Source organism: Crocodylus porosus, unplaced genomic scaffold (assembly GCF_001723895.1).
Source record: "Crocodylus porosus isolate Cpor-Errol unplaced genomic scaffold, CroPor_comp1, whole genome shotgun sequence".
NCBI classification, from domain to species: Eukaryota; Metazoa; Chordata; order Crocodylia; family Crocodylidae; genus Crocodylus; species Crocodylus porosus.
In genome coordinates this window covers 25,339,382-25,365,523 of record NW_017728911.1, presented here as the reverse complement: position 1 = coordinate 25,365,523, position 26,142 = coordinate 25,339,382, and the positions used below count along the sequence as shown (strand labels likewise).

General features: G+C 44.7%; 1 protein-coding gene across 2 annotated transcripts in view; it reads right to left on the bottom strand.

Annotated features, from left to right (window-relative positions):
• ADAMTSL3 (ADAMTS like 3) overlaps positions 1-26,142 on the bottom strand; it is a 341,341-nt gene that overhangs the window by 180,614 nt on the left and 134,585 nt on the right. For both annotated transcript variants that reach the window (XM_019533694.1, XM_019533695.1), the window contains exons 3-4: positions 7,719-7,846; positions 4,251-4,296 (exon numbers count right to left, since the gene is read on the bottom strand). In XM_019533694.1, the coding sequence (XP_019389239.1) occupies positions 4,251-4,296; positions 7,719-7,846 (174 nt within the window). The remainder of the gene's footprint in view (positions 1-4,250; positions 4,297-7,718; positions 7,847-26,142) is intronic.

Genomic DNA, 26,142 nt, shown 5'->3' with positions numbered 1-26,142 from the left:
CTGGCATTTACCTTTTCAAGACACAGATGACAAGTAAGAGGCATTGCTAGTAGACTGGTAGGCCTTTACTTTTGTAATAGTAACTAATAGGGCTGTGTAAAATTTCAATTGCTGATTCGATTCGGTGGAGATTTGGCCCAATTCGGCAGCCAAATCTCCAAATCTGAATCAAGCCAGGAGACCCTTTAATCTCTCTGAATCAAACTGGAACCCTCTGAATCAATTCAGAGAGATTTGATCATCTGGACATAGACACAGCTTTAAATGTTTTTTCTATATACCTCAAGCTGGCTCGTGAATGCTGTGATGCTGGGGTGGATGGAGCGTCCCATGGGAGCGCGTGGCAGGGGGTACCCAGCGTGCTGGGTGGTGGACCCAGAAGTGGACCAGAAGCACTTCCGGTCCACTTCCGGGTCTGCCGCAGAGCGCATGGGGGACCTTCCCCCGCATCCCCCAGCTGGTGACTGGTGCCTCCTGGATGTGAGGGGGGATGTGGGGTCTCCCCATGGCCGACTGATGAGCTGAGTAGAGTGCAGGGAGGAGGGGGTGTCCTCCACGCACTTGGCGGTGGACCCACAAGCGGACCAGAATTACTTCCGGTCCACTTCTGGGTTCGCCGCTGAGTACGCGAGGGGCCTCCCTGTGCTCCTATGGGATGCTCCATCTGCCTCAGTATTGCAGCATTCAGGAGCTATGCTTTGTACCCTGAGGTCTGTAGAAAAAACATTTTAAAAAGCTGTATCTACGGCCGAATCGCTGATTCTCTGAATCAGCATTGAACCTTTAGATTTCAGTTTGGCCGAATCAAAGCGGCACAGTGATCCAAATCAACTAATTGAATCATGGTCTCTGATTTGGGCCGAATCCAAACCCAAACCAAATCCAGTCCCTTTCACACACCCCTAGTAACTAACTAGGTTTGTTTCCAGGATCCAATTTTTGCATGTACTAGCCTTTATTCACTAATGGCTTCCACTAATTTCTGCTAGGAAAGATTTAGGTGATGGGCCCAATGGTGGAAAATCCATCCAAAGCTGGGATGTAGGGTGTCAGAGCAATTCAGGGTGTTCTTCAATGGGCCAGTACAGAGCTGGCACACCAGAGAATGTAGGTGGGGCAGGATGAGGAGTGGGAATGGCTTGGTTTCCAAGGGGATGTAGTGGTCCAACATACTTACTGGGCAGCTTCCAATGTCAGACCTCCCAGAGCCATGGTCAGACTGCAGCAGCTGCCTGCCCTTGGCAGAACTCCTGAGGTTGGCAGTGTTGTAACTGCCACCTGCACTTTCTTGTGCATAATTCAATCCAAAGGCACCACAGACCTCATTGGTTCAGGACTGTTTGTGTGAAAATGGTTTGCCCTCCCCCAGAATTAAAGGGGGGAGGGGAGGGAAGGGGAAGGAGACAAAACAAGTCCACAAAGTGAAACACAAGATATTTTTTTAATAATAAAAACATGATTCTGTTTTAATTATTTAGTTACTTGCCTTCTTCTGGGATATGCTCGCATAGCCCTGTATTTCTCCAGCAGATAATTGATATCAGGAGTTCACTGCTTGTCATGTAAGTAACCTATAATGGTTTACAGTACATTTACATCCAGAAGGATTCCAAAGAGCTTTAATAGCTGCAAACCAAAGGAATGTAGCAATATCTGGGTGAAATGCAGCAGCTGCTTAACAGCAAAAAACACCACTCTGAATCAGTTTAGCATGAGACATGAAAAATGCCATATGCAACTCATTTTCAGACAGGTTGGTGTAAAAATGTATACATACACAATTTCCAACATATGATTACAATGACTGCATAGCAGCAATGGCAACTGCAAACTCAGATGTTCATTTATAGATGTAAACACTGAAACTGTGCAATATACACATTTTTGAACATTTCAGTATAAAAATCTGGGCCTGAGTGCAAAGGAAACCTGTGAAAGAGGAAGAAGGCAATGCAGTTAACCTCCATGCTTAGGATAAGAATGTCACAGGATTTCTCCTGTTCCAGGGTGGTCAGAAATTGAGTCTTGTACCTCATCTCAAAGATGACATCTCTGGAAAGAACATTACAGGTTAATTTATGATGTAAATGGACTTTCTAACCCTCCAAAATGTGTGATTTCCTAATAGTCTACACAGGACATTCTGAATCAGAATTGGCACTACAGGCAACTATACAGGTGCTCCAGGGTGAGGGAAGGGGGGCATGTGTTTATTTAAATATGAGGGAGACTGTGAAAGGGGAAGAGATAGCCCACCCAGACTTTCCCCATTACTCACCATAGGTGGGCTGATAAGCAGCAGCTTCAGGTGGATGCTGAGACAAGAGGCTCAGGCATGCCATTCTCAGAGCAGCCTGACTGGGCAAATCAGAGGAGAGAAAGGCAGAGCTCAGGAGAAGTGCAGGACCATGAAAAAGGGGCCAGAAGAGAAGTAGAAGAGAGAGAGAGAGAGAAAGAGAAAGAGAGAGAGATGGGCGGTGAGGAGACACTGTGGGACGCCACTGAGCAGAGTGGGGAAACAGAGTGCAGCGCACAGGCTGGCAGGAGCTGGCTGCATGCTGAGGCAGAGCACATGCAGGAGGAACCCCGAGAGGGGGACCACAGACCACCACTGAGCATGGCAAGGAAGCGGCACGTGGCACTGAGGCCAGCAGGAGCAGACTGTGTGCCACCCTAGAGGCACTCCCCAAGGAACCCTGGGAGAGGGGCCGCAGAATGCAGCCGAGCCTGGCAGGAAAGCAACATGTGGCACCAAGGCTGGCAGGAGCGGGTGTGTGTGGCAGAAAAGCCACACCACCAGGAACCCCCTGCAGAGGGGCAGAAGCTTGGGGCCAAGCTGGGCAGCAGAACAGTTGGTGGCATAGAGCCATGGGGCTGCAGCAGCAAGGGGCCAGTGCACAGTGGGGAGCAGAACAGGGCTACTGAGATGGGCAGCTGGAGTGACAGCAAGAGGGACCTGGCCAGACCCAGCTTCAGGTCAGACACGGCTGAGGTGAGGAGGGGTGGTGACCCATTGGAGGGTCCATATTAGGGCTACGAGGGTACAGGGGGGAGCTGCCAAGCCCACAGAGCATAACTCATTGAAGGGGGAGATAAGAGGCACCCCACCAGGGGCCTGAGGAAGCATGATCCAGGGGCCATACCAGTGCACACTGATTGATTTTCACTGATGTTTGCTTCTGGGTTTTCCTTTATGAGAACACTAGTACCTCAGGATTGAGGCGAGTTCAGTTGCAGTGTCCTCTGTCTGTGGCCAATGGACAGCCTATGAGGAGCTGATGGCCAGGAGAGAGCATCCCTCAATGGTGGGACTTTCAGATGAGAAGTGATCATCTGTAATTGAGACCTCAAGACACCGACATCCGTTCTGGCCTTCGATGTGGTAAGGGTGGGATGAAGGGGAGGCTGGAGCCCCTCGAAGGAACCAGGGTGTGGGATCCCACAAGTCACTTGCTGGGAACTGTCTCCCAAGAAGAAGAACATCAAGTTGTGGCAGGCAAGCAGGAACAGCAACCAGAACACTCGGGTGGTGCTAACTCAGGGACCCACCCTGACGTCACCAGAGGTAGGGTGCCAGTCAAGTGGGGAATCAAGCCCTACAACACGTACCAGCAACAGAGACATATAGATCTTATTTGCTTCTCATCTTCTTTATACATAATATGTATATTTTTATTCTTTTTGCATCATGGATTCTGTATTTAAATTTATTTCTAGTAGTATGGAAGTAGTCACAATGCGCAAGTTGAAATATGCATAGGCATATTCTAGTATAGAGCATACAGGGAGTGGCTGTCAGGAGCCACTTTAATTAAAATGCCCACAGTATCTTGTGTATTCAGTGTTCCGCATTTCAAATCGGTGGAGGGGGTGCTTTAACTAAAGCTGAGTCAAGACGCATTAGTTAAAGTGCCCCGCCGACATTTTGAAATGGGGGGATACTGAATACACAAGATGGTTAGAATGCTCCAGCAGACTCCATTAAGTGAGTCTGCTCCAACGCTTTCTAATAAGAACACGTTGGAGCACATGTAAAAGTGCCCTAAGTTTCCAAAGAAATGATGTCCATTTTAGAAGTGCAAACTCAAAGCCTGATGACATCAATCGAATCCTTAAAATGTGGAATAATAGAGAGTGGAAAGAAAATTATCCATCATTAGATTTTAAACAAGTAGTAGAATATCTGAAACTTTACACATTATTTGAAGAAATGATGGAAGCAGTAAAACAAAATTACAGGTTAGACTCACATTGTTACTGCAGGTTTTGTATCGAATATTGCGACCTTCACAGTTCCTGAAAAACAGAATAAAAAGTGTTTGATCAGAAAAATCAGTAAGAAATCCTACATCTCTTATAACTACCTATTCTCTTGAAAATTGGATTGTTATTACTCTATTACTACTGTTATGTAACTTGTACCCAAAATATAAGGCTCAAACACAAACCTCCACAAAGCGGCCTGCAAATTCTGAAGGTTGCAATGCTATCTGTCCACAAACAACGCATGTTTTTCCTGTAGAGTTTCAAAATATCATGATCCCAACCTGCTACGAATGTTATGCAGGACACATTTACATTCCTGATGGAAATCAGTTGGCTTCACCAGTGTTTGTCCTGCTATATGTGGAAGGGGAGAAGATTCAGAAGGGAATCGCACTGTCTTGGCCATATCGAGCACATGACTAATGGGCATTAATTCCTCTCATTCCCTGTTTCAATTAAAAGTTAGATGATGCTGTTATACAGTCCACAGGAAATATTGAGAGGTGACAGTCAGCCATGGCTCTGAAAAGCTTTTGAAGTACTGCTCTATACCTTCAATTTGTCTTAATTTAAATGAACTATAAATAAAAATATATATATTTCTTAGGTGCCAATTACATGTAAACCTTGAAATCTGGAAAATGCAAACTTTTGTGAAGTCTTTTGCTGACAACTGAAAGGGTTCCCCTTTAATAAAGAAATTATATTGCACTTTCCATAAGTACTATATTCATTTCCTATGAGTACTGAGGGAGTTCATGCTAGAAGGGCCAGGTTTTCAAGAATTCCTTAGCCTTGTCACTTTAGGAGCAACCCCACTGACTGGGAGTTTGCATAGAGTAATCTACTACTCATCTCAGATAAGGGAGTCAGACTGTAGACAACGTAAATAGGTACAGGTAGATATTTTAAATAGCTTTACAAAAAATTACCTTGTAATTAAATGTAGTTTCTAAAATCTAGAAGAGTCACGTGAACAGCCACATAGTACTAATAAAAACTGCCTTCCACACCAACAGAATGAGTGGTAGCAAGCAGTTGCATCTCACATACCGAATTTACTTCTTTTTGCATCATTTTCAATTTGGCAAAAGATTATAAAAATATCCAATTTTTAAAAAAATCCAATAAAATGTATGAAAAAGTGATAAAAAAAGGCCAGGTTTCTGAGGCTTAGGGCAAAACTTAACTCAGCTGATCCAAAGATGCAACCTCCTGGCTCAAAACATTGTCTTCAGTTCCCTACTTGCCCCGAGAATCACTATGTAACAACATACACGCTAATTATGTTCATGCTGCATAAACATGTGAAAATGTTATTTCACAGCTTTATATTTCCTAGACATTACAACAACAATAAAAATACACAAAAAACTTTGAAACTATAAATTTGTCAAAGTATAGAAAACACATGTTTTTCCCCCCAGGGGAATACATTAAAATATTAATAAAAGAACACTGAAATTTATATTGCTACAATTTATTGCACTCATTTTACAGGCACTAACACAGTGAAAGAATATTGTGGCTGTTTGTTGAAAATGTTGGTATATTCAAAGAGTTTCTTGCATTCTGCACAAAAAAGAAACAGGAACTGTTTTAATAATGGTCAGCTTTAGCCATGGATTTCACATTGCCAGGACTTGAATGGGATATCACATTACAAGTCTTCATTAAGAAAAATTGATTTTCTGGCTATTATGCCATATAAAGTGAAAACCTAACAAAATGGAAATTTAAACATAATTGATACATGTTTTGAATAATGTAATTCAGGAGGAATTCAATAACAAAAGGAATTGTGGACCCAATACTGAAACTCCTATGCACTTCAGTAATCCTTTCTTATAACTACAGGTCTACTAGAAGGACTGTGAGATCAGGACCTATATTAGTGAGCTTTACACACACAGGTGGATTGAACTTAAAGGGCTAAAGTCAAACCCTTTTGTACAGTTTGGATTTATAACACATTCTTCATTAGAAACCGTTTACTCTCCAAGCTCCACAGTGGCTTATCCAAAACTGTGGTATGAAATTAGTGGGTGGTAGCTACAGGTCTTCCTTTTTGGGAAGGAAACAGACCTCTCCAGCAGATGTGAAATGTTTTATGAGGCATTCAACAGATACCTTCTTCCTAAGTCTAATAGCACTACGTTAAGTTTATGAGGACACATCAGAGGCTACTAGGAACAGACTCTTCCTTGGCAATCTGAGCCAAGAAGTTTAAAACATCCAGTATGCCCAAAGTCTTAATTCTTTACAATGTATAGGTAAGCAGAGAATCTGAGACTACTGTGATGAAGACTTCTTCCCTCACCCCATCACTGCTGACCCAAGAGATATTAAGGAGCTACTGCAGGATTAATGGATAGACTGCAATTTTCATAACATGATAGGCAGGCACGGTAAGAATTCAAGGTCTTCTACAGCTGTTCAAAAAAGCAACCCCCTACACACTACTGCTCATCTCCAGAAGCAATGAGATCACCATACTCCCTTCAACTCCTCTTGAGACAGCCACTTAAGGGAGTTTCTCCAGCATGGAGAATGGTTGTGCAATCAATATCCTGCATGTAGCACAATTGGTTGGTTTTGACTATAAGAACACCACCCATCTTGCCACTGCACACTGTGCAAAACATTCCACTGAATACGTCTGCTAGGGACATACAAACAGGTATGCATGACATAGATTTGGACATCTACTTTCTAGTGGTGGGAACTTTGAGTAACATAAAATGAGTCATTCTTGCTTTTAATACCCCAGTGCAGAACAGCAGTTGAGCACATGCTTAAGAAGCCTAGGTATTTATCTAAAATGTTACTGATTCTTATGAAAACCATTGTATACAAGGTTATTTCGGTAAATGTGATATCTTTTATTAGACCAGTGAGTGGTTCCCAACCCTGGGTCGCAACCCAAATGAGGGTCGCAGGGGCAATGCCAGTGGCACTGCACACAAAAGACGAGCCACATGGCATGCCGGGCCCCCCGCCCCCAGCCACTGCTGCCGCACTCCACTCACAGCAGCAGCTCGCAGAAAAAAAAAAAAGGTTGGGAACCACTGTATTAGACCAACTAAATAAACTGGAAAAGATGTTCTTTGCAAGCTTTGAGGGACAAACACCCTTATTCAGGCATAAGAGAGTCACCTCTCCAATGCCTGAAGAAGGGTGCTTATGCACAAAAGCTTGCAAAGAACAATTTTTCCAACTATTTAGATGGTCTAATAAAAGATAGCACATTTACCCAAAGAATCTTGTCTGCCCATGTCCTTAGACCAACACAATTACAACCAACAACTTAAGATTTCACCATTATATTTCACCCCACTTGACTCACACGAAGAGAAGAAATAGTGTTTCACAAGACATTGTATCATAGGTGAAGGGGACAGAAAACCACAGCACAGCTGAAAAGGAAGATATAGATGAAGTGTGTAGCTAACCTGCCATTTAAACATCTCCTTAGAGAATATGAGGCTCCCCCTCCACAAGTCCGAGAGCAATCACTCCAGGCTCCCCAGGCATCCCAGCCACCTTCTTTATCTTCATCAGAGCGTGTAATTCTGGAGGTCTATAAAAAGCAGAAGGGAAAAAAAAAGCCTGAATCTGCTTGGAGTCTATTAGGTTCTTTCACTGATTATTTCTGCATAGAAGACTACTGAACTTGTACAGGGCAATGATATATTCAGAGATGTATGTTTAAGATTAAAGTCCTGTTTTGAAAAAGAACATTCAAAATTGCAGCAAGTTACAAATGGCAACACTATTGGAACGAGAGGTCATGAAGACTGGCCTCCTTTTCAGAGAACTGTATTAGCCAAATACCCTGGTTTGTTATCCACTGCTTACTTTATTACATGCTTTAGAACAGAGCTCCCAAGAGGCGTCCCAAAGAAAGTCTGCAAATTTTCTTTGTGCCACCATACTGTTTCCTATATTTTCTGGTATCAGGTGCATGTATTTTTGTGCATACATGCCATAATGCTGATCTGATGGCAACACCAGTTTCCATGATGAAGAATTCTAGATGCGTAAGAAATTGTTTCCAGAGAAAAGGAAAGGCTTGAGAGAGAAGTGTCTCTCGCACTTAAGGCACTGACCTGCAACTAGGGAAATGTAGGTGTAAGCCCTGGTTCTTGCTCATATTTCCAGTGTGACTTAAGACAAATCCCTTACTCTCTGTATTGCCTCCCCCTCTCTCTTAACACCATAGGAAAAGGGAAAACAGTCCAAAGTAAAAAAAAGGATGGTACCATTAGTTGAACACCAAGAGGCAGGTTAGTTTCCTTGACAGAAAACAAGGAGTTAAGAAGTCTAAGTTTATAAATCTTCTATAAATTTATCTAAAATATTACTGATTTTTATGAAAACTAGATTTTATACCACTTGACCCACACAAAGAGAAGAAACAGCATTTGAATTTACACAAGTTTTATATAAGTATAAAGAGCCAGCCAGTAATGCTTGCTTATCGTTCAACATTTTTAAAGTGGTCTTTCTGGTTCCATCATAACACTTATATGAGAAACCTCTGGACAAATTCCCACCCAAACTGCTTATAACTTAATTAACAAGGGTTGTTCAGAGTCTAAGATTCTGCAAACAAAAACACATTACATTTTGTCCTACCAAACCAGAACTACAGTATAATCTCTTCACATGAAATATACTTCCCCAGTAATATGGACAGAGTAATATTCCAGTCTGCACAACAGTCCAGCTGTTTTAATTGGCAAAGCAGCAGTATTTTGACTTTTGCTTTTATTTTTATAATACCAGAATATGGTACACTCATCCCAGCTAGATTATTTTTAAAACTTCTCTTAGATATGTTTTTAAAAGATCAGAACACATTATCAATACCTATTTCCTATACAGACAATAGGCTGCCTGGAAGTGTTGTTTGCCCACAGTTCTTGCTAAACTCACAGGGAGCTCCGGATGCTCATCCCATACCAGGATAAGGACCAGATTGCATGGTTCAGTGTTTTTAATTAAATTGAACATGACAAACCACAGAGAGTAGCTTTTTACCATTCAGAAGAATGTTGAAATGCATGGATGCATTTCATATACCGGGATTTGTAAGGGCCAGCAGCAGGAACCCTGCAGCAGAACACTTTGCCAAAGGAGATCAAATAGAGTCTGGCTCTGACCACGCTGAGGTCTAAAATTTAACATAACTTGAATTACAAACCTTCAGTGTCCTCTTTTAAAAGAGCAACATTTCCTATTTATTATTCTAAGCTAGAACAGTGATTTTCAACCAGGATGCCATCTAGAGTCAAAAAATCAGTGAAAACTAATAGCTGACATTTTCAGAGGGGTGCCTTGACTCCAAAGAGGTTGGGAACCGCTGATCTAGAGCAATTATTTATTTGAATAGGAAGGTCAAATTAGCAGCTTCTCAAATACCGTTTTCTATTTTCAGTATGATTTTTTTATTTATAACATACTTTTGTCTTTTCATGCTTGGAATTTCCAAAAACTTTTCTTCGAAAAAGAATGTACTGTGTTGCAGGGGTGTGCGAAACAGGCCATATTCAATTCGGATTTGGCCCAAATCGGGGACAGTGATTTGACCTGTTGATTCGGAACACTAGCCCCAATTTGAGTTGGCCGAATCTGAATCTGAAGTTTCAATGCTGATTCAGAGAATCAGTGATTCGAACATGGACATAACTTTAAAAGTTTTCTCTACATACCTTGAGGTAGCAGGCGAGGCTCGTGATCACTGCAATGCTGGGGCGGATGGAGCGTCCCACAGGAGTGCGGAGCAGCCCCCACATGCTTGGTGGCAAACCCAGACCACTTCTAGGTCCACTGCTGAGCCCATAGGGGGACCCAGGGTGCCCCCCCCAACCCAGGTGGCACCAGTTACTGAGCTAGGGGCCCCGCAGGGGCCCTCTTGCACACTTCCTGGCAGACCTGGAAGTGGACCAGAAGAACAAAAAATGTTCCCCACACTGCATATTTGCAGTGGCGGGGTCTCAAAACTAGATATCTGGATATCCAGGTATCAAAATAAAACCCACAGAAAAAAAGCAGGGCAGGGCACAGTCCTGAGGCAACTGAAGGCTCAGGTCCTCCAAAGAGACGCTCTGGTAGCCAGCCAGAGCATTGCTATGGCTGCCCCTTGCCCTGGTGTTGAAGCATGCTGCCTCCATGTGCAGGGCAGACAGGAGCACTGCAGCCTGCATGGACTCTGGCTGTGTCCCAGGTAAATAAGGGACTGGGGGTGTGGGGGACTGGAGCTGGGGGGTTGCTCAGGAGGAGTAGGTCCCCCATCTACCCTCCACATAGCCCACAGCACACCCCCCCACCACAGCAGCAGCCCAGCAGGGTGCTCAAGGCTGTCCTGGCAAAGCCCTCCCTGCAGTACAGGGCAGAGTGGCTTGGCCCCAGCTGCCTGGCACCTGTCACTGCTTGTAGCAAATCACATGGGCCTGGCCTGTTTTGGCACAGTGCCGTGTGAAGCTGTCACCCAGGGCCCCACACCGCTCACAGGGACTGCCTGTTGTGCCGAGCTGGGTCCAGGTTTTGTGCATTCAGGACTTGACCCGGTGTGACAGGCAGTCCCCGCGAGTGGCGCAGAACCCCAGATGACAGCCTGAGCCTCCCAAAGCTTCCTGAAAGCGCATGGACCTGTGTGGCATTGCAACGCACCAGGCTGGGCCACACCCACATGATGTGGCAGAGGCAGCGCTGGATGCCAGATGGCTGGGGCCAAGACATGCTGCCCCACGCCATGTGGGGAGGGCTACGCCAGGAGGCCCTGAGTGCCCTGATGGCCGCTGCTGCTGTAGGTGAGTTGTGGGCCATGTGGGGGGTGGGGCTGGGGCTATGCGGGGGCGTTTCTTGGCACTGAGGCGGGGGCTGTAGCTTCTGTGAGGGGGCTCTGGGCCCTGCAAGGGGCCTGTAGCCCCTGCAGAAGGGGGGGTCTGTAGCCCCTGCTGGAGGGGTTCTGGGCCCTATGGGGGGGCTTTAGTCCCTGCAGTGGGGGGCTCTGAGCCCTGTGTCAAGGGCTGTAGCCTGCAGGGGGCAGGAGACCCACCTCTCCTGGGCAGCCCCCCTCACATGCCCCCCCCACACCCACACTCCCTATACAATCCACCCCCACATATCTGGCTCTGTAGGTCAGGAGTGAGGGGAATAGGGTGGCAGGCAGGCTGTTGGTTGAGAGTGAAGGGCAGGGGCAGGGCACTGGCATATCAGTGATACTTAGCGTTACACATCCTGGTGAGCGAAGGGAGTAGGGGCAGCTCTGATTTTTCTATGACAAAAAAGCCAAAAGTAAATGCCGAAGTGTATAGATATTTAAAATTATTTTATTATGACAATACAGGCACTGGTAGGCTACCAAATTGCTTTAAACTTGTAAATATATCAATAAAACACTGCCCAACTGATCTCTCTCTCTATATTGGCATTTCATTATAATAGCAAAAGAACACTTTTGGGTATTTTAATGACAGAATTTGTGTTTCTTATCAGAGAATTTGCAATGTTTAAACAGAACACCAGGATCTCTGCTGGTGAGACAAGTGGTGAGACCTGGGCAGAGGAGCCTGTCCAGGGCCAGCATTGGGGACCCAGCTGGAGGGCAGATGAGGTGGCTGATCTGTTGGCCTTTTGGAACCAAAAGGACACACTTGCACAGTTCAGAGTGGGCCACCACAAGGAGCACATATTCTGGGCAATAGCTGCCCATATGGTAGAGTGGGGGCACCCCATCCAGGTCTGGCAGGCGTATAGACATGAGGCCACAGGTCAAAGGGGGCGGATGCTGTCACAGGTGGCAACAGGCCACGACCAGGCAGCAGTCCCCACTGCCAAACCGCTGCCGTGGGTAGGGGCCACTCCAGGTCAGGGCTGCTTCTGTCCAGCTGTCACAAGGGGTAGTGTCCCCAGATACCAACTGGCTAGGCCTCTGCAGCTCCTGAGGGCAAGTTTCATACTGCTGCAGATCCAGGAGGAGCTGGGCAGGGTTATTTTGCCTCAAGTGGCACAACTTGCCCCACACCGAAGTGCATGTCTAGATATGTGCACCGAGGCAAAAATCCCCGGCTCAAATTTGTGCCGCTCCTATTCCAATGGGTGCAAGCACCTGTGCCTGCATATGTGGACACACCCTCAGAGTCCTGCACTCTCTCTCTGTGTCACATACACACAGACATAAACAAACACATAGTCATCACTGCAATATGAGGATGAATGTGTTACGGAGTTAGTCACATAAGGTAAATTAGTGAATATACCCAGGAAACTATAAGGCAGTGGTCCCCCACAGAACAGTCCCTGGTGCATGAGCAACAATATTGGAGAAGTAACATGCTGAAAGCTGCATCATACATTGCATTTCCCATCAACTTCATTTTTCACTTTTTAATTCTCTGTGGCCATGAGCAGCATCTGAAGATCTCACAGGGAACCGGGTGCCTTCAAAGCATTGGGTGGGACCACTGCAATCAGATATGTCAGAGGTTGTCAACCGGGGGTACTTGGGAAGGCCTTAGGGCAGGGGCGTACAATTATTTTGGGGGGAGGGCCGCTTACTGAGTTTTGGCAAGCCATCGAGGGCCGCATGACGGGCAGCCAGGGGCAGACAACTATTATTTTCTAAAAATTTTTAAGAGGCCCCACGGGCCAGATATAATGGCCTGGTGGGCCGCATCTGGCCCACCTCTGCCCTAGAGGGTACGCGCAGGTGGGCAGGGACACAGCACCACTACCTCCCAAGAGCAGGGCCAGGGTGGGGCGAGGGCAGCAGCGCCCATCTGTGGGCTGCCAGTTGGGAGGGGGTGGAGGAATCTTGTACATGGCCTTTGCCCCCCCCCCCCCCCCACTCTGCATCCAGCCACCAGGGATACAGTTATTAAAAAAGTTTGAAAACCCCTGAGCTATGTAATAACAGCAAAATAAGTGAATGTGTACCACAGATCCAAACCTGTCATAACAAACAAAGTAGATGAACTTAGGAGATCAAGACCTGAGCTTACTTTTTTTCTTGGAGAATGTCCCAAACAGGTCAATAAAAAGGAAACTTAGGTACTGTCATACAATTTGCATGGTATAAGAAAAATATACAAAAAATGCCAGCATTATTCACTCTAAAAAGTGACCTTAAATAAAGAAAAGTGTGGCTATAGTTAAGATCCTTTGCAGCCACTGAAGCCACTGTCTTGATTCCCTTTCCTAATGACATCTAAGCCAAAGGAACATTTCCATACAAACAGCACTGCACCATGTATCTTCCAATTACTAGATAGCAGATGTTATAGAAATGAATTATCTCCCAGACACTGATAACATTTAAAGTAATTCTGTCATGCAGCATTTGAATATGTTTCTAGTCTGTCACTGCCAACTCGCTGCATGCTATTTCTGAGTGTTGGTGTAAGGAGTAATTGTTAAATTAAGCAACAGTTCAGTTAAACAAAGAGCACAAACCACAACCTTCATAATAATAATTTTTTTCTTTTAAAATTTAGGGTTTGTTTGTTTTTTAGAAAAGTAAAGTGTCATCATAAAATTCCCAAATTTTAACTGTCTTCCTGCCAGCCAAAGAGTAATTAGATTCCAAAAAAGCACAAAAGACGGCATTTTCTGTTAACCAGTGTATGACATAAATGAGGGAGTGAAGCATCTCAGTTTGAAACATAACGAACTTACTTAGTCTAACTGAATAAATCGGCAGCTTCTTCACCTTCTTGTTCCCTAAAGGTTAACAATTTGACAAACACTTACTGCAAGCTTTAAAAATGTACACAGGCCAGCTTACTGTTCCAGAAATGATAGAGTCCTGCTCCGCCTACATCCCTGAGGAATATTAGAATCAGCACTGGGGGGGAGGGGGGTTCACTTCAGATGCCAACTCTGAAATGTGGGATCCTGAAAATGAACCAGCTGATTCCAATATGAGCAGGAAGTGCTCAGCACCTCTTAGAGAATCACAAGTTAAAAATCAACAGAATCACTTTTAAAAAATCTGTGTGTAAAATCAAAGATTAAAATTATCTCCTCTATTCCAAAGGCAAATGAAAATATTGTTTTACCCTATTAAAAGAAAGAAAGCAAAACTTGATGAACCTTGTGATGCAAAAGAAAACAAGTTCAGTGACTTTCTCTCAGAAAGGTGGTTTCTTTGGATGGTTATGGTGATAACTTCTAAAGTAATCAGAACATTGTTTTTATTAAAACCAGCCACATGATATTAACAGACAGAATGTCATTTAGAGCCCTAAATAATGTACAATTTTCACTTACTAAACTGTTTTGACAAAAGCCATTTTTCCAAACTGTAACTAATTAAAAAACTCTAACTTACTAGGATGATCAAAGTAAAAGTTTGTGCCAACAAAGCCTTCTTCATAATCATTGATTAAATCAGTGCCAACAGTGTTGATTTAAACTCTAGCCAATTCAATCCATTTGTCCCATGGGAAAGAGTTTAAAAGCCGCTTGAAGCTGGCCTGGTAATTTATTAGCAAAATAATATTGATTTACTAACTGTCAGCTTTCATAAAATCTACATATTACATTTGTCTACACCGTGGTACCAAATTCAAGTAAAAGAAAGAAAAGATCATCAAAGTTCTGATTTAAATCAACAAGAGCTTGGAAGCTCACAGTTAGGATTTAAATCAAGAGCTAATTACAATTGGGCACAGAAGGGTAATGTTCTGCCTAGGGACTATATCCATGGCTTGCTTGTTAACTGATTTTTCATGCTTTTGTTGATTCAAGCTATAATTCTAATACTCTTTGGTAATGCAGCTCTTGTATATAATTTTCCTTCAGATGTTTAACTTCTTTAAATAATGAAGTGTTACACACACACAATCTAAGAATGAGTGTTTTGTTTTATATGTATAAAATATAGTGATTAAATAGAGTCATTGCTGCTACAGCGAATTCAGACCAAATAACTTAGAAGAGCTACAAAGGTAATTCCATACAAAACTGAAATGATTTGTTCGTTCTATGTAGTTATATGCACCCCACTTCTATTTAGTCCAGATACTGGAACTGAACCCATTCCTAGTGTAGAATCACAACTAGGATACAGGAACCACATTCAATAGAGTTCTATTTCAAAACCTCCACAAAGTATTACAGGAATTTGTTCCAATTTACATGCAATAATTGGTTTCTAAATATTTCATCAAATTTCAGGGTTTTTGGTTGTAGTCATGCTGGTCTAAGGACATAGGTAGGCAAGGCTCTTGGGGTAGATGTGATACTTTTATTAAGGCAACCGAGTAGCTGGAACAAAGGTCTTTGCAAGCTTTTGGGCGCAAGTATGCTTCTTCGGGCATAGGGAGACTTCGCTTCTGTTCCTTCGAGATCTCAGAACAACAGCAGTCACCCTATACCTGAAGAAGGGTACTTGTGCCTAAAAGCTTGCAAAGACCTTAGTTCCAACTATATAGTTAGTCTAATAAAAGATATCACATCCAAAGAACCTCATCACAATTTCCACAGTTCTAGATCTACAATCAACTTTAAAGTAATATCATCTAACAATCCATCCAACTTCACAAGGTCTGCACATGGCTCTATACAACAAGGATCCAACCCCACAAGTATATTATGCACCTGCTGAGACGTGTTGAGTGCCCTCAACTCCCAAATAGTTTAGAGGGAACTGAAGATACCAAGTAGATCTGAGGCCTAGTTAAATGCAACTTGAGCCCTTAAAATGGGCCACTAAATAGAAAAGACCCTTGCACTTTGTAAAACTCAATTAAATTTGCTAACTCAAAAATAAATTAATCTGAAGAGTTAAAAAAATAGATCTTTTTTTCACCAGTTTCCCGTCTCTGTTTTGGGGTCCTATTTTGTCTCTGATACCTTTCAACAAGTTTATCAGTGCTTTATTCTGAAAATTAACATGCTTAGTTTTGATGGCATTACTTGCATGTTAATATGCTATTCAAAATTAATAATCAAGGCAAAAGTGGGCACCAAAAACCCAAATAATATCCAAAATATCTCCAGGGCTAAGAACCAATATGAAACAAAGATTGTTATTGTGGAATGTAATCCCCAATAAACAACAGCTATATTTACCTACATTACAAATCAAACAAAATGCTGTAATATGGTGGGTAAAATGGTTATTTGGCCAAACTTTTGTTTGGCTATCGTGAAAGATGACATAATTATTCTGAATCTGGTCATGCAAACTTCAAAGGAGGTAGGGTGCCAGAAAATTAAGGTCAGCTTATGTTGTTTTAGCATTATTCAGACATCTATTACCTAAGGTCTGGATATATAAATGTTTAGCATTCAGTGTAAAAAAAAAAAATCAACCCCTTTACACAAACACTCAGATACATTAGATGCTTGTTTTGCACAGTTTTTATACAGATTTTCACTTTTAACATGCACATACATGCCAAAATACAAAAGCATTGCCCACTGTTCCTTTTCCTCTTTCTAAATTAGTTTATACATTGGAATCGGTGCCACAGACAGCATTTTACAATGGAAACTTCAATTCATGAAAGAGAAAATGGGCCAGATTAACTTCTGGGCCCCCAGCAGCAGTCACTCCACCTGGAATATCAGTGTAGCAATACAGGCTGCCCAAAACTCACAGTTCATGTGGAAACCAAGAGCCAGTGATCACCCCAAAGTGGGTAGGACTGGATGGAGAAGGGGAAGGACCAGACAGCATAAGAATAGATTCACTGTGACTTACCAGCATCCTCCAACAACAAGGCTCCTGAGGAACCCTGAATGCATATTAGGATATCTTTGCTTAGTGGAGCAGGTCTTAATGGGGAAAGACTCTTGAGAAAGGACTCATTATGGAAGTCAGAGTTTATCTACATGAGGAACTTTGCCAGCATAGCTATACTTGTATAATGATTTATAATGGGGTATAATTTAAGGATTTATAATGGCTGGTATAATGAGGTAGGTATGCCAGCATCACTTCCTATGCAAGCATTTTCCTTTAGATTAGATTAGTTTAGTGTATGTCTCTCTATAGAGGGGAGTTAAGATCAGCTAAAATAAATAAATAAATAACCAACAAGACACTTTAAATCTCCGCAAAGCATGTCCATTCAGGGAGGTATAGGCATATAATTATAATTATATAGCTATACTGGTAAATTTCCCTATGTAACAAGACCTAAGTGTTTACAAGCCCTAAAATGACTCAGAAGAAATTAATGCCAAATTAGATGATGGACTGAAGGGTCTAAATGTCACCAAGGCCCACTGAAGTCCCAAACTAAGAATTTACATAGTACAAAGAGCTAGCCTTCTGCACTGGGGTGAATTTCCTCCCCTGATGGCATTATGAATAGAGATTAAAATTTCCTTTTTATTATTTTCCCACTGTGGCAACACACAAATATTAATTCCACTCCAGTTTTCAGTGTTTTCCAAAACACAAAAAAAAGGTATGTTGCGCTTCAACTCATGTATATTTACAACGGAGCCCTCTAGTATTTTCTTTTCGTCACAACCACTATGCCTCCAAGCAGAGGAAGCTCCAGGAAATATGACATTGAAAGAAAAAAACATGCTGCCTGAGTGTCTCTATGATGTGAATCCCAGATTCTTCTTTCCAGACACTATACTTAATGGGAAACATATCAAATTGCACTGTTGACCATATTCACAAGCAGAGTATGTAATTGGAAGAACCACTGTTTACCTGTGGATAATTGCTGGATATGCTATTCATCTGTACAATCATATTGTCATGGGGAGAAACCAGGGGGAAAACCCCGAAGAGCCTGGGGGGAACCCAGGGAGCAGGAGCTGGTCAGGGAAAGAAAAGAAAAAAAAGAAGCAAACAGAAAGATTCTTACCTTTAGCCAGAACCGCAGCAAAGCCGGCAATGGCGGCAGGACCCGAACAGCTCTTTAGCCACATTTTTATAAAGTTGCGGCCAGCTGATAACAGCAGCTGCAGGAGCTGGCCTAGGGAGTTAAAAGGAGCCGCGGGTGAGGAGAAAGGAGAGAGACCAGCTGGAGCACAGGAGGGGGAATCTCTCCCAGAGTCCCCTTGGAGGGGAGAAGCATGAGGGTTTGCATCCTGCAGCCCCGGAGGAGAGAGCGAGACCCTGCAGGACGAGAGCGCTGGCAGCAACGAGACAGGAGGTGAGAGGGCAGAGCAGAGACTTGGAGACAGAAGAGAGCGGGAGAGGTTTGAGACCCGGAGTTGCCCACAAAGGGTCGGGAGAGTCGACAGAAGCCAGAATGCCAGATCAGGTGGGACCGTAGAGGGGTCAGACAGCCCTAAGGAGGTACCCCAAGCGGAGGCTGAAGGGCACAGTTAGCAGGAAGGGTGATGGAGGATGGGCAATAGCCGCATAGAGTTGCCTCACCAGAAGACGTGGGGGAGACATGCCGAGGGGGTTCATCAAGAATACAGTGAACCCACAGGCTCGATAGAGAATGAAGGGGAGGATGTGGAGGACTACAGGTTGACCTAGACCCAGTCTAGGCTTACCAAGGGTCTTAGAGGCTGCAGCCGGTGGGAATAGGACAGACTGTAGGAATAGGCATAAAAGGGGGCAGAGGCCATCCCTTGGTAACTGGTGTTTCTTTGCCAATGATATACTTTGTGTTTTCTTTTGTTGCCCACTTTTGGAGGGGTTGTGAGGTGAGGAGCCCAGATAGGGTTCAACCATGGGCAAGGCCAGTCAGCTGTGAGGAGGAAAGTAGGAAAGGGGGGCTTTTGCTGGACTTTCCTATAGCCTACTAAGGAAAGGGCGCGAAGCCCCAGCTATCGGAGGGGCGTGGCCAAAGACCGTCAGCATTCATCAAGGTGGGGTGGCAAGGTAGAGGGGAGGTGGAGCCTCGCAGCAGATCATCGTCCCACAGTCCCATGTACGAGAAACACCGATAGTCAAATCCCACCACTGGGATAAGATCGAAGTCGTGGCAGGTGAGATTGGGGAGAGACTATTCTGGTCAACGACACTGACTCAGCAGTGTGAGGGAGTTGTTCACCCCGGCTCCGTCCGTCGCCGGTCAACTCCCTCTCGGGGGACCCCTACTAGGGAGATTCACGTAGAGACTCACCGGCCTCAATGAACCCCCGCGCCGTCCTCACCTGCCACGACTTCGATTATATGTTATTGGATTCAGATGTTATGGCGCGTGCAGTCCGGAAAATGAGATTCTTGTTCTCCGCTGGGTCCTGCGGTCCTGAGGGCTCCTCCACCCCTACACCCTCGCCCGATCCACCAGGAAGATCGTTCTATTGGAGCAGTCCTCAGCGCAACACTCTCTGGTCCACGCACACCAATATTAACACAGTCAACCAAACGCCCATTACGGATGAGGGACCTATGGACTCAGCCCACCCTCTAGGTGCGCCCAGGCTCCTCATCGTTCGGGGAGTGGGGTGCTCCTTCCCATCCCCTGTTTTTAGTCTTAAGCTTACTGACGGGGCTACTCCACCCTCGTCTTCCGGTAAGTAACAAAAGAATCGGAGTACTGGCAGCTCCTGTGTTCCCGGTGCTCCTCCCGGCCGGCGTCTGCCGCCTCCCTCCGTTAACTACCTTGTCCAGGGCTCTGCCAGCCCCAAAAGGTCCATCCTCCCTTCTACACTGCCTGGATCCTCCGCAGCCTGCTCCCGCCAGCGCTGACTCCCGCCGCCGCCTGTGGATCCGCCGCCTCTGGACCCGCCGCCGCCTCTGGACCCTCCACCGCCTCTGGACCCGCTGCCGCCGCTCCTTTTAAGCCAGCCCGGGTTGCTTCCACACCAGCAACTTCCAGGTTCCTGTAAGGGGGAAGTTTCCGGCCCTGCCCTCTGCCACGACCCGGAAGTCAGGCCGGGTCCCGCTGCCGCCGGTTTTGTCCGGGCTCGGCAGCCTCTTCGCTCCCTTACAGGCAGGACCACAGGGACGGACAGGCGGACAACTCCAAACATCCGGGGACGCATAGCGCGTGACCGGATGTTCGAAACCAGGCTGGTACACATATCTTTTACTTTGGCTAGTATGTCTATGGCTTCACTAGAATTGGCTTCATGTTAAGGTCACATATAAAAATGATTCACTACTCAACACTTCATACAATTTAAATAAAGTGTAGAATGATGATTACAAATTTGAAAGGAATTATACAAAATAACTGTAACTAAACAGGTGAACAGTAAAAATGTATTTTCAGACGCAAAAAATATCAACTAAAATCTTGAGTCCATAGGACAAAATACCCATCGTCTTCAGTGGGGCTGAGTAATACAAATGCCACTTAATTCATACTGTTAAACTTATTTTACCTGTATGCAATAATGGATTTTAATTTGAGGGTTTTTTGGTTTTGCTTTTCTAAGAGGCTCATACATTGGGTTACAATTACAACACAGGAAGTTAGAGGGGAAATAAACAATATGCCTGATTTTTAGAAACATGAAACATTTTTGTGAACTACATTAGTCACTTTAAGCAAATAAAACCTTTCTTTAAGTAATCCATTTTAGTGCTACTAACACAAACTTGATCTAAGCTTATTCATAATTCCTTCTGTAAGGTCTTGCCCTGCAACTGTGTAGAGGGGTCTGCCCATAAGTGCAGTTTAATTACAGTGTGTTGGAGTAGACTCAATTAATTGAGTCTGCTGGAGTGTGGTAATTACTCCACTCCAGCAGCCTCCTGCATCTTGTGTATCAGCGTCCCTGTACTTAAAAATGGCAGTGGGGGCGCTTTAACTAAAGGTCATCAAATGAGCTTTAGTTCAAGTGCTCCCACCGCCATTTTTACATATGGGGACACTGATGCATGCAACCCTGTGGCACTTGAATTAGAGCAACTCTGAGAGCCACTCTACTTAATGTGCTGGCCCCCTCCCCTACTCCCCTCCAACTGTGGAGCACATGTAAATGTGCCCAAGGACTCCGTTACAGGATATCCCTTAATGTTGTAAAGCCCACGCTTTTCAAAAGCAATCTCGCGAAGCACAGATTGTCAGTTAAGGGGAAACACCAGAAATCAACGCACTTCAAAGACAACAGATGGATTTATCTAGTAAAATATAGAACTATATACAAGGCCCAGGCAGTTTGGAATCTCTACAGTTGCTTTTAGTACATTAAAAATTGGGTTTTGGGGAAAAAATATGAAAATTAATCATGCATTCAGATAATATTCACTTTGCAATTAATTTGGATATTAAACTACAAGCAAATCTGAGAACTGGAATGCTTTTCAATATTGTGCTGCTTATCAGATAATTTCACATGGACACTACGGAACTCACTTTAGGCGGTGTCAGGACAAAGTTAGAGGTTTTAGTCCAGGGGCCAGGGATACCTGAGGCTTTTGGCATCCAGGAAAGGATGAAATGTAGCTTGGCAAAGCAGCACAACACTGGCAACAATGAATAAGCACATTATCTGAATGTTTCTAACAAAATGATCAAGAGTGAAGTAGTTAACAAACCACTGACATTAAAATGTATGTCATTAGATTTCAAAGTTAAACAACCTTATTTAGAAGCTTGGAAGAAAACTTAATGACAGATTAAACAGAAGGTATAGAGAGATACAGTTAATGGAATGAAATTCTGTCTGGCGTTACACAGGAGGTTAAAATGGCTGGCCATTAGGGTCCTTTCTGGTTGTTAAATCTATGAAATTGTGACTAAGAGTAGTTCCCATGTGCTAAAGAGATATCATTTTAAATCACCCGTTAGAAGGCACATGGGTCAACACTTCATCAAAAACACCAAGCCTAAATTTTTTAACCTGAAAAATCAGGTTATTTACTTAGCTACTATATTTACCCAAATCCAACATGAGTTTTTTTTTCCCCGAACAACATGGGGACCCAGTGTGGGTTCTGGACCCCACAGAGAGGAGACAAGTCTCTGGGGGCCTATTGAAGGGTCTGGGTGAACCCAGAGAGAGGGGCTGGGTTGGTGTGACCTATGGAGGGGTCCAGGTGAACCCACAGAGAGAGGCTGAGCATGAGAGATCTATGGAGGGACCCAAGAGGGTGGATGCACAGGTCAGGGAAAGCTGACAGCTGGTGGACTGATCCCCAGAAACTCAACTGGCCCATGTGGGGCCAGGGCCCAAGAGGGGTCAAAAAGTTAAAATAGACCACTACAAAGACTGCCAGAGCTGGGGGAGCCTGCAGATCTCAACTAGCCCAAGGCAGGACCAGGGTCTTGGAATGGACAGGCCAAAGGCCCATGTGTAGCTATCGCCGGAGAGGAAGGGATCCAGGGGCATGCAGCCCAGGATGAAGATGACTAAAGCAGTGCCATCTGAGGTGAAGGGTTTGAGGAAAAGGGGTCCAAGAGACTGAGCCAGGGCCAGGGAGCCCAGAGGTAAGAACGAGCTGGGGTCAAGAGGCCTGATGGTCTGTAGCCCAAAAGGGGCACGAAATGGGTTTGGAAGACCACAGCTCAAGAGGGGCATATGACATCAAGGAGGAGCCCAGGAGTTAGATCCAGATGACTTAGAGAGTGGTCCTGGGTAAGAACTAAAACTGCCCCCTACTAGGGCTGATTCGTGTGGAGGGGCTGCCTGTGGAGGGGAAGCCTCCATGAAATGCCATACTTGGACCACCCCTGGGGAAGGTGAGCATGGAACACCAGAAAGCCTCAGCTCCCACTGCCTTGTGGGTTACTCTGTGGAGGGGGAAGGCTAAGGGAAAACACCCTGATGGAACAGGAAGGGGAGAAAGTGGGACCAGAAAGGTTCAGAGGTCCACAGGGGCCAAGAAAAACTGGGGCCAGATGGGTCTACGGCCTCAAAATAGGGTCGCAAGAAAGTGGGACCAGAAATGTCCAGAGAGCCAGTAAGAGGCCAGGAATGGAGTAAGGCCGAGAGGCCTAGAGAGTAGCTAGGAAAAGCAGGGACCAGAAGGGTCCAGGAAGAGATGAAAGAGTCCTGGCAGCCCCAAGAGGGGCCGGGTGAGAGACTGAGGGGCCTGGCAGCCAAGGGAGAGGTTATGAGAGACTGAGGGGTTTGACGGCCCAGAGAGGGGCTAGACAAGAGATTGACAGGTCTGGCAACCCAGAAAGGGGCCAAGTGGGAGACTGAGGCATCTGGCAACCCAGGAAGCAGCTGAGTGGAGAGACCAAGGGGTCTGAGGGCCTGGAGCAGGGCTAAGAGAGAGACAAAGAATCTGAGGAACCAGAGATGGCTGCTTGAGTAAGAGAAAGAACATCAGTGAGGATGACACCTGCAAGGATGGGGTGTGGCGTAGGGGTGGAACAGAACCATGAAACTGGCCCAAAAAGCCTTGACCACAAACCTGCAGGTCATGACAGTAAGAACAGGGCAGCCTCCTGCATTTTACTAACCATTAACATCAGGGTGTGGCAGATGAGAGCAGGGCTGACTGCTGATAAATCAGAGTAAAGGAATTTTTTGGTCTCCAGGGGCTCTATGGCCATCCCCTGGAGATGGTACCCTGTGACAGAGCCACCACCTTCCCCAGGCCAGGGCTTCCTGTATGGCAGGGGAGGGGGTATGCAGCAGGGAGAGCATGGGGGGGAGATCACATGGTGTGGTGGGAGGGGATTCATAGGGGAGACCCCACTTCCTGCTCCCCTTCCTGCCTGGTCGGACAGGGAAGGGCTGATCTGGGGATGCTGCCACTGACCTCAGAGCTGAAGGAGCAGAAGGAAAGTGGCAGAGAGTTGGGGGGCAGGCAGTAGAGGTCTGGCAGCAGGGAGGAGGAGCAGGGAGGGGGCAGGCACATTATTTCCCCTGCTGGGCTACCACAAATGTAATCCTTAATGATTTTTTCCAGCATTTTCCCAAGGATAGAGGTCAGACTAACTGGCCTATAGTTTCCTGGTTCCTTCCTCCTCCCCTTCTTGAAAATAGGACCACATTGGCCCTTTTCTAGTTCTCTGCGACCTGACCAGAGCACCATGAGTGCTTGAATAGCCATGCCAGTGGCTCTGCTATGACATTGGCCAATTCCTTCAGCACCCTTGGATGAACTGCACCCAGGCCCGCTGATTTGAACACAACCAGCCCCTCTAAGTGCCCCTTCACTAAGTCTGATTTAACAGTTGGTGGGCTGGTGTCTCTCCTGTGTCAAGCTATGATCCAATTGAGAGATCCGTCTTGGTCTGTGTTTAGGAAAACAGATACAAAGAACTCACTGAAGAGCTCACTTTGTCCCCCTTCTCTGTCATCAATTGCCCTAGTTTGTTTTGTAGGGGTCCTATGCTACCCTGCACCTTCCTTTGGCTCCCTATATACCTGAATGACTTTTTGTTGTTCTTCATTTTTGTTGCCAGCCTAAATTCTAATCCTGCTTTGGCCTTCCTAACTGATCCCTTGCAAGTGCAAGCCAGGGAGGTATACTCCTCCTTGGTAGCTCCCCCCTGTTTCCACAGCCTGTATACCTTTTTCTTTGCCTTAGGCTTTCCTGGACTTCTCTGTTCAGCCATGAGGGCTTCTTGGCCCCTTTGCCCCCTTTTACGTGCAATAGGATCATCAGCTTCTGCACCCATAGGATTGCTCCCTTTAGGAACGACCACCCTTCCTGGACCCTCACTTCACCAATGCTCTGAGCTTTAACACCTCACTAATTAATCTCCTGATCAAGTTAGCCTTTCTGAAGTCTAGCACTTCAGATCTTAAGCAACTCTCACATGACACTAAGTAATGATGAAGATACCATTAGAATGGAGCCTTGTTGCTCTGATGAATTTCTCTATTTAAATATTTATGCAACATAAGAAAAAGAGAAGACTGAAGAGGGATATGATAGAGGTCTATAAGATCACGAAGGGTACGGACAAAGTGTATAGGGAACTGTTATTTACCAAGTCTCAAAATATTAAAACTAGGGGGCACCCACTGAAATTAGCAGGAGACAGGTTTAAAACAAATAAGAGGAAATACTTTTTTACACTTTTTTACACAGCCCATAGTTATGGAACTTGTTACCACAGGAGGTTGTAAAGACATATAGCATAGCCAGGGTTAAAAAACGGATGAGGTCCATTAAAAGTTATTAAGCAAAATAATCAGGGATTATATTCTCTGACTTCCCTAAACCATAATTAATCGGGCTTTGAATGACTGGTCTTTGGCAAAGGAATAAAAGCAAGTGTCAAAAGGAAATGTAGTTCTAATTATATTCAGTAGAATAACAGGATAATCTGAATGCTGAAACATGATAAGAGTTGAAGGTATTCAGCTGATGCTCCTTTAGGCTCTCAAAGTTGTAGAGCCCTGGATCTCCTTAGACACTGTAAACCAGTGCTTATATACATATGCCCACATATTTATCTATGTATACATACTCATATTCAGTGTGATAGCTCAGAGAGTTTTATTTTCTCAGAAGAGGAAGTAAAAGTGGTGACAAGACTTTTCTGCAGCCTTGATGATTTAATGCTCAATTCATGATTTTGGAGACAGTCATCCATTTTAATACTTTTTATGAAGAACAAGACCCAGAAATTATTCTACTAATTCCCTATATTGCATCCCATTCTAACATTTAAAAGCACCAGGACACCATAACCATATGGCTGGCAATATACGTTTGAACTCCAGTAATATGGTCCTTACACTGAATCTGCCCTATTTGGAATAGCAGCTATGAGAAAAACAAGCAAACACTCACAGTGACTCCATTTCTCTCCATTCCCCATTTCTAAGCTATATAGAAAATTATAAACCAAAGATCTACATGTGCAGTTGGTGAATTTAAAAAATGTAGAAACCACAGGACTTGAGAAACATGTCCCAAAGACAAGGGTAAAATAAATTTAAGTATTCTTTACCCATCTGTTCAACAGCCAGCCTATAGTAAACAGTTGGGGTGTGCAAAATGGGTAGTATTTTATTTGGATTTGGCCCGAATCGGGGACAGTGATTTGATTCATTGATTCGGATCGCTGTCCCTGATTC